At 34.0% G+C, this 16,338-nt stretch overlaps 1 protein-coding gene across 10 annotated transcripts in view; it reads right to left on the bottom strand.

Annotated features, from left to right (window-relative positions):
- The window catches only part of PIK3CB (phosphatidylinositol-4,5-bisphosphate 3-kinase catalytic subunit beta), a 186,125-nt gene that overhangs the window by 24,932 nt on the left and 144,855 nt on the right, over positions 1-16,338 (bottom strand). For all 10 annotated transcript variants that reach the window (XM_072613527.1, XM_072613529.1, XM_072613533.1 and 7 more), the window contains 4 exons: positions 15,155-15,343; positions 11,119-11,240; positions 8,192-8,335; positions 7,323-7,422 (listed from right to left, as the gene is read on the bottom strand). In XM_072613527.1, coding sequence (XP_072469628.1) covers positions 7,323-7,422; positions 8,192-8,335; positions 11,119-11,240; positions 15,155-15,343 — 555 coding nt within the window. The remainder of the gene's footprint in view (positions 1-7,322; positions 7,423-8,191; positions 8,336-11,118; positions 11,241-15,154; positions 15,344-16,338) is intronic.

Below are 16,338 nucleotides of genomic sequence, written 5' to 3'. Positions count from 1 at the left end.
CCTTGAGGAAGATACACAGAGATAAAACCAAGACAACGTCCTTGGCTGTTACAGAGTTAAGCAAAGATTATAAATATGATTTCATATTCACATGATGACCATGTGAGCATCATATATTCATCAACAACTAAATATCCTTAAAGGGTTTCACATTTTTATTTTCAGTAATCTGCCTAGAAGGAAGGAAACACACAGGATTGTTTGGGTAGGTGAATTAATCCTAAAGTTCTACTGATACAACATAACCTATCATACTGTGAAGTTGTAAGCTGCTTGATTACAAAACTGAAACAGTGGGAACCTGCCAGGTCAGTCGTCTGTCAAAACCCAGATCCCGGTGCTTTTCCACAATCTCATGGGTTGTACAACAAGGGGAAAAAAATGGAACCTCTACTATGCAAACAAGGGGAAAAAATGGAACCTTTACTATGCAAACAGGAACTTTCTGAAGTATTTCTATTTTTAATTTCTTCCGTGTTTGCACAGTTGGGAATTTTTCTGCCCGCTCTTTGACTGGGTTGACATTTACTTCCTGAAAAGTGCAATGAAAACCTCAATGGCCATGAGCCAATTACTTTAAGTATTTCATCACCTTGTCTTTTTTATGGGTTTACAATACTGACAGCTAGGAATTTTTTCTTCAGCTCTTGGTCATAGAAAAGAACAAGACTTAAACCTGAGAATTATATCTTCTGTTTCTGTTGCTACAAAATAAAGAGGTTCTTGAAAATAGAAAAAAACGTTTTCAGAGAAAGCAATTATCTTTAAGAAGTCAATTCATTTCAAATCTGTATTCCTCTCTCTCATTCCTGTTTTTGGACCCTAGCATTGTGTCGTTTCCTCAAATAGACTCTATGTTTCTTGAGCTTATCATTTTTTTCTTCAATTCCTACAGCACTTAGAATAATGCCAGAAATATCAGTAGTACCCACAAATAAATGCTTGCTAAATAAATGGATAAATATAATGCTGCAAAGGATCTTCCTTCAAGTATAAATAATCCTGAACTAGGACATTTTCCAACTTTGACTTCACTGAAGCCACATACTGTGGAAATGATAAACTAAACACATTAAATTATTACTCCCTCCATCTTCTGTAGGAGATGAAGTCATACAAAGGATCTAGGACTTCCAGCGGGTGGGAAATAAGTAATCTCTCTTCCAACCCAGATCACAGATCTCAATAACTTAGTTTATTTAGTCTTTCAGGGTTGCTGTGGCTGAAAAATTGATCACTCTGAAACTACATTGAAAAGCTTCTATGACCTTAGCTAGGCTGGTCCTTAGATAACAGACATAAAGGATCATACCAAAACCTTCACACTGTGGGAGGACCTGTAAGAATTCTAATTCTTTAGGGTTCTATAACTTTGAGAACTGAAAAATCACCACCAGATCACAACACACACACACATATACAGAACAACCACAACAACCAGACTACAATGACAATGACAAGCAGGCCTTTGTTGGGGGGGGAATAAAGATTTAATCATTAGAATGAATTTTTCTAGATATATGTGAAGTACATAAATTATTAAAACAAACGGAGAGAGGAAGAGCTTGATTTATGTCAACTTAATATGAATAAGAACATAATTTAAACAATGGTAGTTGTTATGGATCAGATATTCAATACCCAACTAACATTAAAGGTGTTATAAAATTCATGGATGCTCTGATTCGATTTAATAAAATCAAACATCAACTGAACACCAATTATGTCAAAGATATTTTTCTAGACACTGAGACAGATACAAATATAAATAAGATGCTGCTCTTATTCCTTAAAGAGTTTAAATCAAGTAGGAAATACATGTATAAGTACCAAGAGTTCAATACAAACTAAAATGAAAAAAAGAGGTTAAAAAACAGTGAATCCAAAGGCAGGAGAGCTCCTATTTGGATTGGAGGAGGGGTAGCTATGGTAAGTTTCATAAAGAAACTAACATTTGAGATGGGTGAGATTTAAACAGGGAGGAGATGAGGACAATGGGGAATAGATAAGAATTCCAGGTATATTAAACAAGATGATTGTAGTCAGAGGAGAAAGAGTAAGAGATGTTCTAGAAGAGAGTACATAAACAGGTTTCTCTAATTTAATAGAATATGTGCAGTTAGAAAAAAACAATAAAATGAATACAGAGAAGTATGGTGATTTGCATCTGATGCAAAGTGAAATTAAGCAGTGAGGAAAATATATATATGTATACATGAGTAGAACATGGTAAATGGAAAAAACACAAAAAAATCAAAAATGAGTGCAGTACAACAAAGAACAAGCATAACTCCAAGGAAGAGATAAAAAAAAAACACCCACCCCACTCATTTGCAGAGATGGAAGAGCCATGGGTGTGGTGCATCTCATACATTCTGAATGCACTGATTGGTTTTGCTGACTGTTGTTGGTCTGTTCTTTATTTTTTGAACATAATTTGTTATACGGGATGGATCTCTGGGAGGGGAGGGGAGTTAAGAAACTGGTAGAAATTCTGGAGATAAAAAAAGATGAATAAAAATATATTTTAAAGAAATGACTAAGAAGACAGGTTCAGACAAATCTGGGAAAACCTTTAAGAAATGATGCAGAGTGAAGTGCACTAAGAATATAATTCATACAATAACTAAAAAACTATAAAGGGAAACAACTTTGAAGGAATAAACTCAATTTGAGAAGACAGACAATAAAACCTTTTGACAAAGAGGTGATGAACTACAAGTCAAAAATGAAATACACAACTTTTGACACAATTATTGTGTAGATTGATCTGAATTATTTATTACATAAAATTTATAGTTTTTCTTTTTCTCAGTTTTTATTGTTTAGCAAGAGTTTTAAGGAGAGAAAAAATAAGTGATACAAAAAAAGAGAATAAACATAAAATACATAGAAGAGAGCAGGAGTCATAGAAACAGATACACAGAAATCATAAGTATTGGAACTAAATATACTAAATATATAAACATGCCACATATCAGGATTTATACAATTAAGACTTACGGTATATGCAATTCTATTTCTTTGTGCATAGAAATAATACTATTTATTGATTTTATTAAGTTCATTATAAAAAAAGAAAAGGAGAAAAAAATGAAGGCTAAGAATTTAAATTATCCAGATGTATAAAATCATGTGTACAAACAAGGTACATTTTCACTGAATGCAAAAAAAAATCAGATTAGAGGAACTCCTCTTACCCTTAAAAGAGGTAAATTAAAAATAAAGACATGAAGGTATATAAAAAAAATTATAACTCTGCAATTCTAGCTAGCTCTGGCAATGCGTGCATCAACCTCATTGTCAATCTGTGTGTTCATCCTTTGTTGCCAAAGAAGACCATGCCATCAGAGAAATAATGACATGACTTGCACTTGACTTTGTTTTGAGTGAGGGAGGAAGGTCACTAGCCTCACTTCTCCTCCAGAGCCAACTGAATCCAGTGACCAGGTATTCATTACAATGACTGGAGAAGACCCAGTATGAGGCAATTGGGGTTAAACGACTAGCCCAAGATCACACAGCTAGGGAGTGTCAAGTGTCTGAGATGAGATTTCAACTCAGGTCCTCCTGACTCCTGCATTAGTGCTCTATCCATTGCATGTATATCCCTGGAAAGTTCACTACCAAGGTAAGTGAACTTATCCACAGCATTCAAAACTTCTTTATTTGTTGTAACTGATGGTTCCATGTATGGATGGTGTGATAGTGGTTGATGGAGCACCTGTGTTTTCTTGGTGTTATTAGGCCAGAATTAGCATAGGCAGCAGAGAATTGATCCATACTTTGTTGCATCTCAGCTTCAGAGGCTGCACTGAGTATACAATCATCTGCAAACAGAAAATCATGCACCAACACTCCCTCCACTTTGGTCTTGGCTTGCAGCCTTTTCAAACTGAAGAACTTGCCATCAGTACAGTAGTTGACCTTGGTGCCGCGTTCATTCTCATGGAAAGCATTTGTCAACATGGCTGAAAACATCATGCTAACAAGCATGGGAGAAAGCACACAGCCCTGTTTCACTCCACTGGTGACTGGGAAGGCCCGAGAACTTTGTCCATTATCCAGAATTTGGGCAAACGTGCCATCATGAAATTGATGTACAATATTGGTAAACTACTCCGGGCAACCAAATTTTGACATAGTTTTCCAAAAGCCTTCACGACTAACAGTTTCAAAGGCCTTAGTTAGATCTACAAACATTGTGTACAGACCTCTGTTCTGCTCCTGGCATTTCTTCTGGAGTTGTTGGGCAGCAAACACCATATCGACTGTTCCTCAGCCCTTTCTGAAGTCACACTGGCTCTCAGGTATATGACCATCTTCCAGGTGAAAGATCAGCCTATTAAGGAGGACTCTAGCAAGAACTCTGCCAGCAATGACTAAGAGAGATCCATCTGTGACTGTCGCTGGACAATCTATTCCCTTTACCCTTACAGAGATGGACTATGGAGGCATCCTTGAACTCCAACAAATGAAAAAGTTTTGAATGCTGTGGATAAGTTCACTTACCTTGGTAGAGTACTTTCCAGGGATGTACACATTGACTACGAGGTTGATGCACGCATTGCCAGAGCTAGCTCAGTGTTTTGGAGGCTCCAAAGAAAAGTTTGGGACAGAAGAAGCATAGACTGACTACCAAACTGAAGGCCTACAGAGCCTCTGTGCTGACCTCATTGTTATATGCTTGTGAAACATAGACAATCTACCAGAGCCATGCTAGAATACTGAATCGCTTCCATCTGAACTGTCTTAGGAAGATTCTGAGGATCACCTGGCATGATAAGGTACCAGACACTGAAGTCCTTTCTCGAGCTGAACTGCCAAGTATTCAAACCATGCTTCAGAGAGCACAACTCAGATGGGCTGGCCATGTTGTTCAAATGCAAAATGTACGCTTGCCAAAAAGACTATTTTATGGAGAACTCTTGTGGGCAGGCGATCACATGGTGGTCAGAAGGAGTGATACAAGGACCCTCTCAAGGTCTCTCTCAAGAAACTTTGGATTTGACTGTGCAACATGGGAGACACTGGCATAGGATCACTCAGCACGGCATGCCCACATCAGAAAGGTGCTGTGCTCTTTGAGCAAAGCAGAACTGAGACAGCACAAAGTAAACGGAAGATATGCCAACCTGGGATATCCACCCTAAGTATTCGCATGGACTATCTGTGCCCAACCTGTGGTGGAGCATTCTGAGCTTGTAAGAGTCTGATCTGCCACCACTGGACACACTGAAATTTCGCTGTATCATGGTGATGTCATTTTGGTCTTCTTCGAAGACAAAGGACAACAACCAACCAACCAACCACACTGGTAGGCAGCACAGTAACTAGAGTGTCAGGCCTGGTTCGAGTTAAGAAGACCTGTGTTCAAATTCAGGCTTGTACACTTACTAGCTGTGTGTCCTTAGCACAGTTCCTGGCATATAGGAACTAAACAAACGTTTACTGACTTTTATTATCATCATCATCATCATCACTGTTGTTGTTATTATTGACTTTAGGCAAGTCACTTATTCGCTTTGTCTCAGTATCCTCAACTGTAAAATGGAGATAATAATAGCACCTACCTCCCAGAGTCATTGCAAGGATCAAATGAGATAATATTTGTAAAGTACACAGTACAGTGCTTGGTATATAGGAGGTGCTACATAAACATTTTATTATTATCACCATTGTTGTTGTTGTATACATAAAATAAAAAGGATTACAAAGTAAGCTAATATTGAAAGTTATCAAAATATTTTTTAAAAAGTAAATTCATAGATCTAAAATTTATCCACAGAACCCAAGAGATTGCAGATTAAGAACCCCTTAACAAGAGGTACAAGGACACTGCCCTTCAACAGCCTTATTAAAAACAGAATACCATGCCAATCCAAAAATGCTTAATTAAGCTCTGACTGCGAAGGATACTGTGGAAGAGATTAGTATATTGAAGACAGATTAGCTTAGAGGCGGGGCTAAAATCAGAAGGAATTACGAACTATAATAATAAATTACACATAAAGGGGAAGTCTATTTGGACTGAAGAAGCAGAGTAAAGAGAACAGGGCAAGAACACCAATGGACATAATGAAAAAAGGGCTAAAAAAAAAAAAGGGGGGGACTTGACTCATCCTGGCCTGAAACCCTTTCCAATAGCAAAAGAGTCAGGGACACAGAATGCTAGATATATCATCAGACATAATCCCTTTGTTCTGTACTTGGTGTGACTTTTTTTCTTTCTTCCAAAATGGAGTTCAGAGAGGTTCAAAACGGACTTGATGAAATGATATCAAAATGGCAATGTTGGCTACAATTTACTGAACATTTTGTCATCCTGAATACTGCCTTGTCATACCAGGCATCTTTTATTTGGGAAAATAAAGGATTGTGGGGCTGGAGGTCCCTCCCACTGCTTACTTTCAAATCTACCAAATATCTCCTGAATTTATTAAGGAATCTGCTACACCTGAGTAGAAGAGATAGATGTCAAGCATGTATATTACATGCACGTATATATTATCATATCTAACCTAGATATATACACATTCACATACACAGAGTGTCCCAAAATTCTTCAGGCAATAGCTTTAAACTTTTTTAAGATTTTAAGTTTAGGTTTTTTAAAATTCATAAAGTTTTAAGAGTTTAAAACTGAACACTTCTGAGACACTCTGTATGTGCAAACAAAAAAAAATTACAAGGTACTTTAAAGTTTATAAAGTCCTTTACACCAGGCAAAGGAGGCTAGAATGGACCATAAATGATAAAATGAACAATGGTTATGACATAAAATTGGAAAAATTTGACTAAAAAAATTAATGTAGCTAAGATGAAAAGGTAATTAAATGAAAAAAAGCTTTTTACTTGAAAATTCTTTGATAAAGATCTGATATACAAAATGTACAAAAACCTGATTCAAATATACAAGAATGATAGTCATTTCTTAACAGGAAGATGGTGAAAGGATATAAATAGGGAGTTTTCAAAGGAAAACCACGAAGCACTTTACATAAATTATCTAACTGAATTATTACAACAAGCCTGCAGGACACTTACTACAGGTATCATTATTCCTAACTCCCAGATGAAGAAAAAGTGGTCTGTAGAGACATAAGCTGACTTTCCTTTGTGATGTATTTGTTAAGTCTCAAGAGGGAAGAATTGACTGAACCCAAGTTTCTCTTGAATAAAGTCCAGTATATGCCCCACAAACTGCTTCTCTCTAGCAAAACTAATTTTGAGGAAATCCCTTGTATCTGCTGGAATCTATGGCTCCTTTCAGTTACAATTTTCTTTGACCATGAATATCAACATTCAAAAGTAACTAATACCTGTTTAGAAAGCACTTTCATATAGCCCACACTTCCTCGACAATAAGCTTCAAGTATTACACCAAATTGCACTGAAAAGGCAGGAATGTGCACCTCTGACCTAAAGAGATTCAATAAGAAAATGAATCATTCCTCAACATGCATATTACATTGTCAAAAACATGATTTTGTTAAATTAGAATTAAATTGTAATGACAGTATTCAAAGTAAATATTTGCTATTGTTGATAAACACCCCAAAATACTTAATTTCCCATTTCATTTCTAAGAATGTTTCAGTTAAGTATCTGACAAAGCTGTTTAAGTGATGGGGGAAAAATCAACTCTTCTCAGGAAAACAACTGATTCATTCTCACATAGGTAGCACACAAAATCATAAAAACCCAATATATATTATTAAAGTATAACCAGTACAATGATTGAATACTGACTATGATCTCGTATGCACATCCCTTTTCAGGAAACTTTTTTCATTAATCAAACATTAAAAAGCATAGCCAAAAGACAAAATAAAATTTTTTCTTACTGATTATGTATTCATTTCTTTATCTGAACAACTACAGTGCAAGAGTATAGAGAATTCAAATTAGTAGTACGAATGGCTATAATTTAAAAAGAATAAGAGTTTATTAAAGTAGAGAAGAAATCTTAGAGAATAACTGAAATGTCTCAAGCACACCAAAAGACTAAACACAGTTTCAAGTTACTAAAAATATTAAAGTTTAAAAGCTGCAATGACTTATGGAATCCCCACTCTTTTATACAAAAATTAGTTAAATATGCTGATTTATCATGCTGGATAATTTCACAGAAGCATAAACCACTCCCTCCTCCCTCCATCAAAATTATTTTTAACTAAAAACTACTTACCTAAGGTGCCAAAATAGAAACTGCCCTATCCTCCTATTAGCAAGTGCTCTGTCTAACATGAATCTAGATAGGGCACAATCAAGAAAAGGTTCATATTTCAAAACCTGTACAAGCTGTAGAAGATACTGAGACAGTTCTTCATCACTGAAATAGAAGGAAGACCAAGTCAAATACAAATATCAATGAACAACAGAAAAAGGCTTTTTTATAGAAATATGAGTTTTGAGGAGATAAAATTAACTTATTAAAAATTAAAGGAACATTTTACAATACATAAACAGTAATGAAGGATTATTAAATATGATGGGTCTACATGGCTAATTAGTATCTAAATTAAATTATGCACATAAATCAATTATTATAAAGGATAAAATGTCCCAATATGCCCTTAATGAAGAGTTCAGAATTGAGACTAGACAGCATGAAAAGATAATTTTATTATTCTTTTTCTTATTATCCCTTATGTTTCAAGTCAAACAGGATTATTGGCTCTCACTGCTCCTGAAATCAACGCACCATCTCTTGCTTCTCTGCCTGAGCACAGTATGTCCAACAAACTGGAAAATACTACCTCCTAATCTTCCTCTTATAAAATCTCTATATTCCTGCAAAGCTCACAGCTAGCAAACAGTATTAATGCCCCATCTTGATTTTGTGGTTATTAGTAATCTTTACCTCCACAAATTGATATATATTTATTCACTTAACTGACTACATATACTATAAACCACCAGTAAAAATTATGCTGTTTGAGGGCAAGGAATAGTTTTATTTTTTCTTTCTTTTCATTACCTAAATATACTCTAGAACAAGATAGGTATTTTACTATTGAATTGAACTGAATTGTTTTATATAGTTATCTAATAAAGGGCTGAATTAAATTTAATAAAGTGTTAACCATACTGAAATTGAGACATTAATGAAAATTAAAGAATCTTTCACTCTGGGTGTAAATTCTATCCTTGTAAAACAATTTTTTCTCTAAGTTCATCAGATTTTACAAAAGTATGTAGCTAAGACAATCAGAACAAAATTAAAACATTGCCTGGCTTTAAGTTTCTTACGTTCTATAGGAAAGAAACCATGTATGTATACAACATACTAACACAGAAACACACAATACATAAGTGGTAGAGAGAGGGTGATGCTATTTGGTAGAATCAAGAAGGCTTCATGTAGAATATGGCACTTGAACTAAACTCTTAAGTAACCTAGGGATTCTAAGTGGTGAAGATAGGGGAAGAATGCATTACAGGAGTAGGGGACATTCAGTTCAAAGACCAGGAGATGGGGGCATGGAACAAGAAGTCCAATTTGGTTGGAATGTAGAGTTTGCAGTAGGGAATAATATACAGCAAACCTTGAAAGGCAGGCTGTGGTCAGACTGTAAAGAGTGTTAGATGTTAAAAGGCTTATACTTGACCTAAGAGGTTTGGGGAAAAAGATAATGAATTCTCTTTTGGACTGGTTGGATTTGAGTTGTCTAGGGGAAATGAATTCAAATTGTCCCATAGGCAGTTGATCATCTCTGACTGGATCTCAGAAGAGGATCAGGGATTAGGAAGATCAGCTATATACAGATTTAGGAGTCATCTACATGGAGATAATAATTAAAACCAAGGGCATTAATATGGTCACTGAGACAGAAGGGTTAATAGGAAAATAGGACAGCTAATAATTGGGTCCTCAATTTCAACAGTGAACAGTGATAACTAAAGTAAAATTCCATTCATTTGGACTCAACTAACTGGCAATATAAGACATGATGGAGCAAAAATAGAGTTTACACTTATTTAGCAAATCCTTTATCTAGATCTAATTCAGAGCAAACCAAGGACATAAATATGATCTCAGAGCAAAATTTAAAATACAAGAGAATATAACATTTTAAAAAGATTAAGAATCTAGGAGACTTACATATACCGGGTATGCTTATCATAAATCATTAAGGCAAATTCCTTAAAGACATGTATTACTCCACACTACTTAGCATAGTCTCAGTTACTAAATATAAATGGAAGCAATAAAATTTCATTTCTTTCAAAAAATTTAATTTCAGGTATTATTCCTTTTCCCTTGTCTCAAAATTCTTGGATATAAATTACCAGTTCACCTTCAATCTTTAAAAAATCTGGCTAATTAAACTGATGGCAACAATATATTTGCGCTAGGAAATTTTAATGACTTGTCTTTTTTTTTTTTGGCAAAATTTAATTTTAAAAAAAGTATTCCAAATAGATTTAGTAATCAACACTGAGGTAAACTAAAGAACTCCATCATGAACATCTTAAAGTATTCAGTAAATACTTAACACAAATGTTTAAAATTATCTAGCTTAGTGGTTAGCGCTCAAAAATAAAGGATGACAAAGATGGGAAGTGCAATAATGTGGCAAGTAAAGAAGTCAAATTTATTACTGAGCTAAATGTATTAACCAAAGAGTGAAAACAAAGTGAAACATCAGATTAAGTCTATAAATGTTTACTAAGTGAATTATACTAACTCTCAATTGTACTATCTGGTATAAAAATATCCATTTCCCTACCTACACTGAAGGAAAATTACAAGCAAAACATTTATTGAATTTTAGAACTGAGCTGTAGAAGTGGTCCATCAGGAGATATATACAGTAGTTATGTATAAGTACAGGAGATAAATACATTAGACACTTGATTTGCTTTGTGGCCCAACCAGCTTCTTTTATCTTTCTTACGTTTGTAAGAAATCTAATTTATGCATAGCATATTGTGACCAAAGGAAGGTGACTTAACTGAGCAAAGAACTCTCATGATTATACTAAGTAAGGGCTCTGAAAATGAACTAAAAGCATTGCCTTGATATCCGATTCTTTTCTAATATAAGATTGCTAATTAACATAAATGTTCTTATTTTGTCAATCACAACGGAAAAAGACAATAAGAAAGTACCTCATTTGTTTCAAGCAGCTCACTGCATACTCTCTTACATACTGGTCTGGATAATTAAAGTCTAATAATTCCAATGCTTCTCGAGGAGGCAGTTTAGGCCATATCTGAAGAAGAGCCTGTAGCTGTTGGAAAATTAAGAATCTTTAAGGTGTACTTGCATTTTAAAAACATTGGCCACTTGGAAAACAGAAAGACTCTAGAAATGACAAACAGAGTTAAAGGTGACTCTTGGAAAAGACTAACAAAACTGACAAACCTTAGCCAACTGAATTTTAAAAAGGGGAGGGCGGTTAGGAGGTAGGAAAAGAAAAGAAGGAGAAACCAAAAATCATTCTCCAATAGATAAATGGTCAAAGGATATGGATAGTTCTCAAAAGATTTGTAAACAATACATTAACAACTATATCAGAGAATGCTCTGAATGACTAATAAAAAGGCAAATGCAAGTCAAAATAACTCCAAAGCTTACATCTAGCAAACTAAGGAAAACAACAGAAGATGGGAATGGTCAATTTTGGAGGAGTTGGGGGAAGAGAGAAGGATACTATTATGAATTTACAGAGCTATAAAATAATACCATCATTTTAGAAAAAAAATTTAGAATTATGGAAATGAAGTGACGAAAACATCCACATCTTTTGTTTAGAGATTCCATCAAAATGTTATGGCAGCATTTTTGTAGTATAATAGAAATGGAAATAAAGTACATGTCCATAAATTGGAAAATGGCTAAACAATTTGTAGTACTTGAATATAATTGAATACTACTGCATGCTAAAAAACTACAAATAAGGTGAACACAGAGTAACATGGAAAAACTTAAGGGAATTGATGCAATGTGAAATAAGCAGAGCCAAAAAAAAAGTGTATACGACTACAAAAAATTAAATGGAAAGAACCTTGCAACAATTTACAATAAATGATGTAGGATTACAGAAAAAACAAGCTTGGGCCCAGAGAAGAAACAAGAGAAGACACCTTCCTCCAATAATTTTGCATAAGTCCATAGGTACTGAATAATGATTATCAGGCTTTTTAAGTATATTAATTGGTTTTGTTGATTTTTTTTTCCTGCTTCCTCCTCTTTTTTCTCTCTTTAAAAAATATCACTTGTTACATGGCATGGCTCAGAGGGTAAAGAATAAGGAAAGATAATGGGATAAATTTATGTAATATAAACATAAAACATATCAAAATTATATTTAAAATAAACACACCATGATCATCTGTTTTATCATAATTTATGTTTCTTTCCTCTTTTTTTTTCCGAGAGCATATGAATTTGTATACTTTTTCAAATAGTCTTTTCCTTCCAGCAATACCGAAATTCTTTCCTTTGGCCACAATTATATTTTTATACAATACTCTGAAGATATATTATAATACAGTATAGTTTTTGGCATAAATACACATAATGCTGTTTCTCTTCTTAGGTTTGATTATTGTCTCTTTTGTTGATTATTTTCCATCAAAAAGAAAGACTTTTGTAATGGTGCAATTTATATATATGATTTAACAAAAAAAAACTTCTCCCCTACTTCTTCAAAATCTAAATAATAAATTCACGTACTAAGGTTACAAAACAATTTAAGAAAAAGATAGCACAGGAATCATCTGTAAAATTAGAACTAGAGGACATATCTCAGGTCTCATTCCTTGTAGCTGTAACTATATGATATTATCCAAAGACCCCATATCAATACTTCGTAAACAAAACATATTCTTTTACTAATGTCCCCATGAATCTCTTTTTATTTTTTACTGAAAATGAGCTGGGCAACAGTTTTGTTAGGAATAAAATGAGGGATTTAGTATAGATAATCTCAAATTTTCTTCAGATCTAACAGTATATGACTCAAGTTTAATAATACCAATTGCACAAAAGAACAACTAATGAGGAAGCTTGAAGAACTGGGATTATATTGGAGGTATAGGCAAAGTTTAAAGATGTATGTATGTACATATGTATATGTGGTAGCAGAGGGAAGACAACAAGACCTCATCTGACTAATATTTGTGATTTGATGGTATATATTTACAGATTAAGAGTATAATAACAAAGTTATCTTCTCTGATACAAATATAAACTGATTACTTAATGAAAACCACACAAATGGACAAATGTAAATTTGTATATGCTATTGGCCAACTTAAGTGAAAGGAAAATAAGAAAATATAACCCTTGTAGGATGATAGGCAAAACTGTAAACTTGTTTTATTATTACTTTAACAAATTTTCTACCATAAAATTATTTTAAATTAACAAATTTCAAATCCAGTATCAGATAAACAAATACTTAGTTTGATCATAATCAATTAATCAATCAATGAATATATATTAAGTGCCTTATGTGCTAGTCACTGTGCTAAGTGCTGAGGATTAAAAAAAAAAATAGAGGCAAAAGACAGTGCCTACCTTCAAGAAGTTTAAAACCTAATGGGGGAGACAACACGCAAACAAACATACAAAGCAAACTATCTACAGGACAAAGAGAAAACAATTAAAAGAGGAAAGCTCTGGGATTAATGGGGGTTAGTTAGGAAGTCTTCCCATAGAAGGTGGAATTTTAGTTGGACTTAAAAGAAGTCAGGAAGGCCATCTGTCAAAGCAGAGAAGGGAGAGCCCTCCAGGCATGGGGAACAGTCAGAGAAAACTCCTAGAGCAGAGAAAGATGAAGAGTCTTGGTCATGACACAGACAGGAGGCCAGTGTCACTGGATTAAAGACAAAGTACTGGGGAATAAGGCATAAGAACACTGGAAAGCTAAGAGGGGGTTAGGTTATGAAGAACTTCGAATGTCAAACAGAACATTCTGTATTTGTTCCTGGAAGCAAGAGGATTACTGAGTAGTAAGAGTGACATGACTTGAGCTTTTCAAAAATCACTTTAGTGGCTGAATGGAGAGTGAACTGGAGTGGGGAGACACTGAACAAGGAAAGTAGACCCATTAGCAGGTTACTGCAGCAATCAAGGTATAAGTAAATAAAAATATCCCAAGACATTTCAAAGCAATTAAATAGTCTCTAACACTTATGTATTTATTAACAAATTATGCTGATAAAATATAGATAGATAAATTTGCTATGTAAAGAGAAATTTTAAAATCATGCAGTTGGGCTATAATTAGAAGGTTGGAAAGATCAACTAATTTTAATGAAACAGCTAATGAAAACAAAGTAGCTAAGCTGCTAAGGTGGATATTTTCCCTGCCAAAAAGATAATCTTCCTTGATTATTCAGTTAGATTTTTAAATCTACCTAAGATATGTATTTCAGTAGTAAAAGTGGGAGTAAAAGTGCCAACTACATACTATGTGCTTTTTAAATTAAAATCACTGACTGAAGATTCAGGGACTTTCCCTAATAAGCTCCAAAATAAAGTTGAGCCCCTCTTGAATTGAACTTAAGGAAATCCACTAGTGACTAACTGAAATTAACTTTAATCAAACAAAATGGCTTACAAGCTAAGTTTACAAACTATTTTTTCCCAAAATGGGAGTTTTAAAAAAATGAAAGTATTTGTAAAATTTAGAAGTCACTGTAAGGACGCACACTCTCATCTACCTGCTGGGGTAAATATTTAGGCTACAATGTTTGCTAAATAATCAGTGGTATTACAATCAGAAAATAAATCTTAAAAAGGACCCCCAAATTACAAAGTGTGTAACTCAGGCTATTTCCTTGTTCTACAAGATTAAGGCAAACTGATGCTTTGAGTTATAGTTAGTCAAACCTGGAAATTCTACTATTAACGTAGAATTCACAAACTGCAATTCCTTCTATGTTACTGCTTTTTCTAATCAATCAATTAACAAATATTTGTTAAGCATCTATCACACGTAAAACACTGCCCTAGATCCTGAGATAAAAAAAAAAATCCAAAAGGAATAAAAGAACTTCTATTCAGGGATAATCTATACTTATACAGCCCACTGAGGCAAGAGAATATTTCTTTGTAATAATTTTTTCTTCAAAAATCAGATGAGACATACGTGATATTCAGAATTACTGATACTAGTGACTTGATTGACCTTACCTGAGCAACATCTTCAAGTTTATTCCATTTGACAGACAGCAGCAATTTTGGCAATGACTGTGGAAAATTTTCTCTACAGTCTTGTCTCAAAGTCCAAATAAGATCCATTTCATTCTCACACAGTTGGGATAACGGATCCCTCTCCATGATTTCTTTGAGCACAGCATGAAATTTTTTTCCACCTCGACTCTAATAAAGTAAAATTTATGAGATGAAACACAACAATACTTAAGATTCCTGATAAAACCTGCTATTTTCTGTCTTTGTGACACTGGGCATATCAGAGCTTCTCTGGGTCTCAGTTTCTTTATTTGTAAAAGTAAAGGGATTAAATTAAATGATTTCTGAGGTCCCCTTACAGCTCTAAATCCTACTGGCCTATAAGTATTCAACAAATACAACAGGATTAATCTTTGCTGAATCCAAATTAAGAATTAAGGACATATTTTTATTGTTTTCTAGAGAAATAAGTATTAATGCATTTATTAAAATTATTTTTAATGGGAACAGGTACCCTCGTTATTGTTTGAGAATGCAAATCTATAAGCCATGGGTAAAGAAAGTTGTAATCTTTTAATAAAAGAACCTTTATGTTTAAAAAAAAATAAAACAATGCCTCCATACAAAAACACTAGGTGGCAATATTTCCATTTTCTTTAAAAATATTATGTAAGCAGATCCATGTCTTCTTTATACCCTGTGTATCCTATTCATGTACCATTTTCCTCACCTAAAAGGCAAATATTCAGAAGCTTCCTTTGTTTCATTAAGGTTAAGAAAAAGGGACAAAAAGGGTAAATCCAAAGAGAAGGCAGCCTCTTAGTCTGCTTCTTTACCTTTCAAAACATAAAATCTCCATATGTATGGAATTCAAAATATAATAGCATTATCATTTGGCTAAAATTAAAATTTTTTTTCCTATTTTTATAAAAATAACATTGAATTATTGATAATGCCTATTTAATGACCCAAGTTTCATGAAATTCAGTTTAAGGAACAAGTTTTACTTTTACCATATCTGCACATTTTGGAAAAATCCTGTTCTAGTCGAAACCTTTTTTCTTAAATTTTCTTTCCAGATATGTCTGCCAAAAGAATATGAGGATCTGTGCTGCAAGAGAAGGAAGCTAGATGGCACAGCAGATAGAGTACTGTACGCAGAGTAAGGAAGACTTGAATTCAAA

Source organism: Notamacropus eugenii, chromosome 5 (genome assembly GCF_028372415.1).
Source record: "Notamacropus eugenii isolate mMacEug1 chromosome 5, mMacEug1.pri_v2, whole genome shotgun sequence".
Lineage (NCBI taxonomy): Eukaryota > Metazoa > Chordata > Mammalia > Diprotodontia > Macropodidae > Notamacropus > Notamacropus eugenii.
The sequence above is the reverse complement of the archived record's forward strand: the minus strand, read 5'-3'. Positions and strand labels throughout refer to the sequence as shown.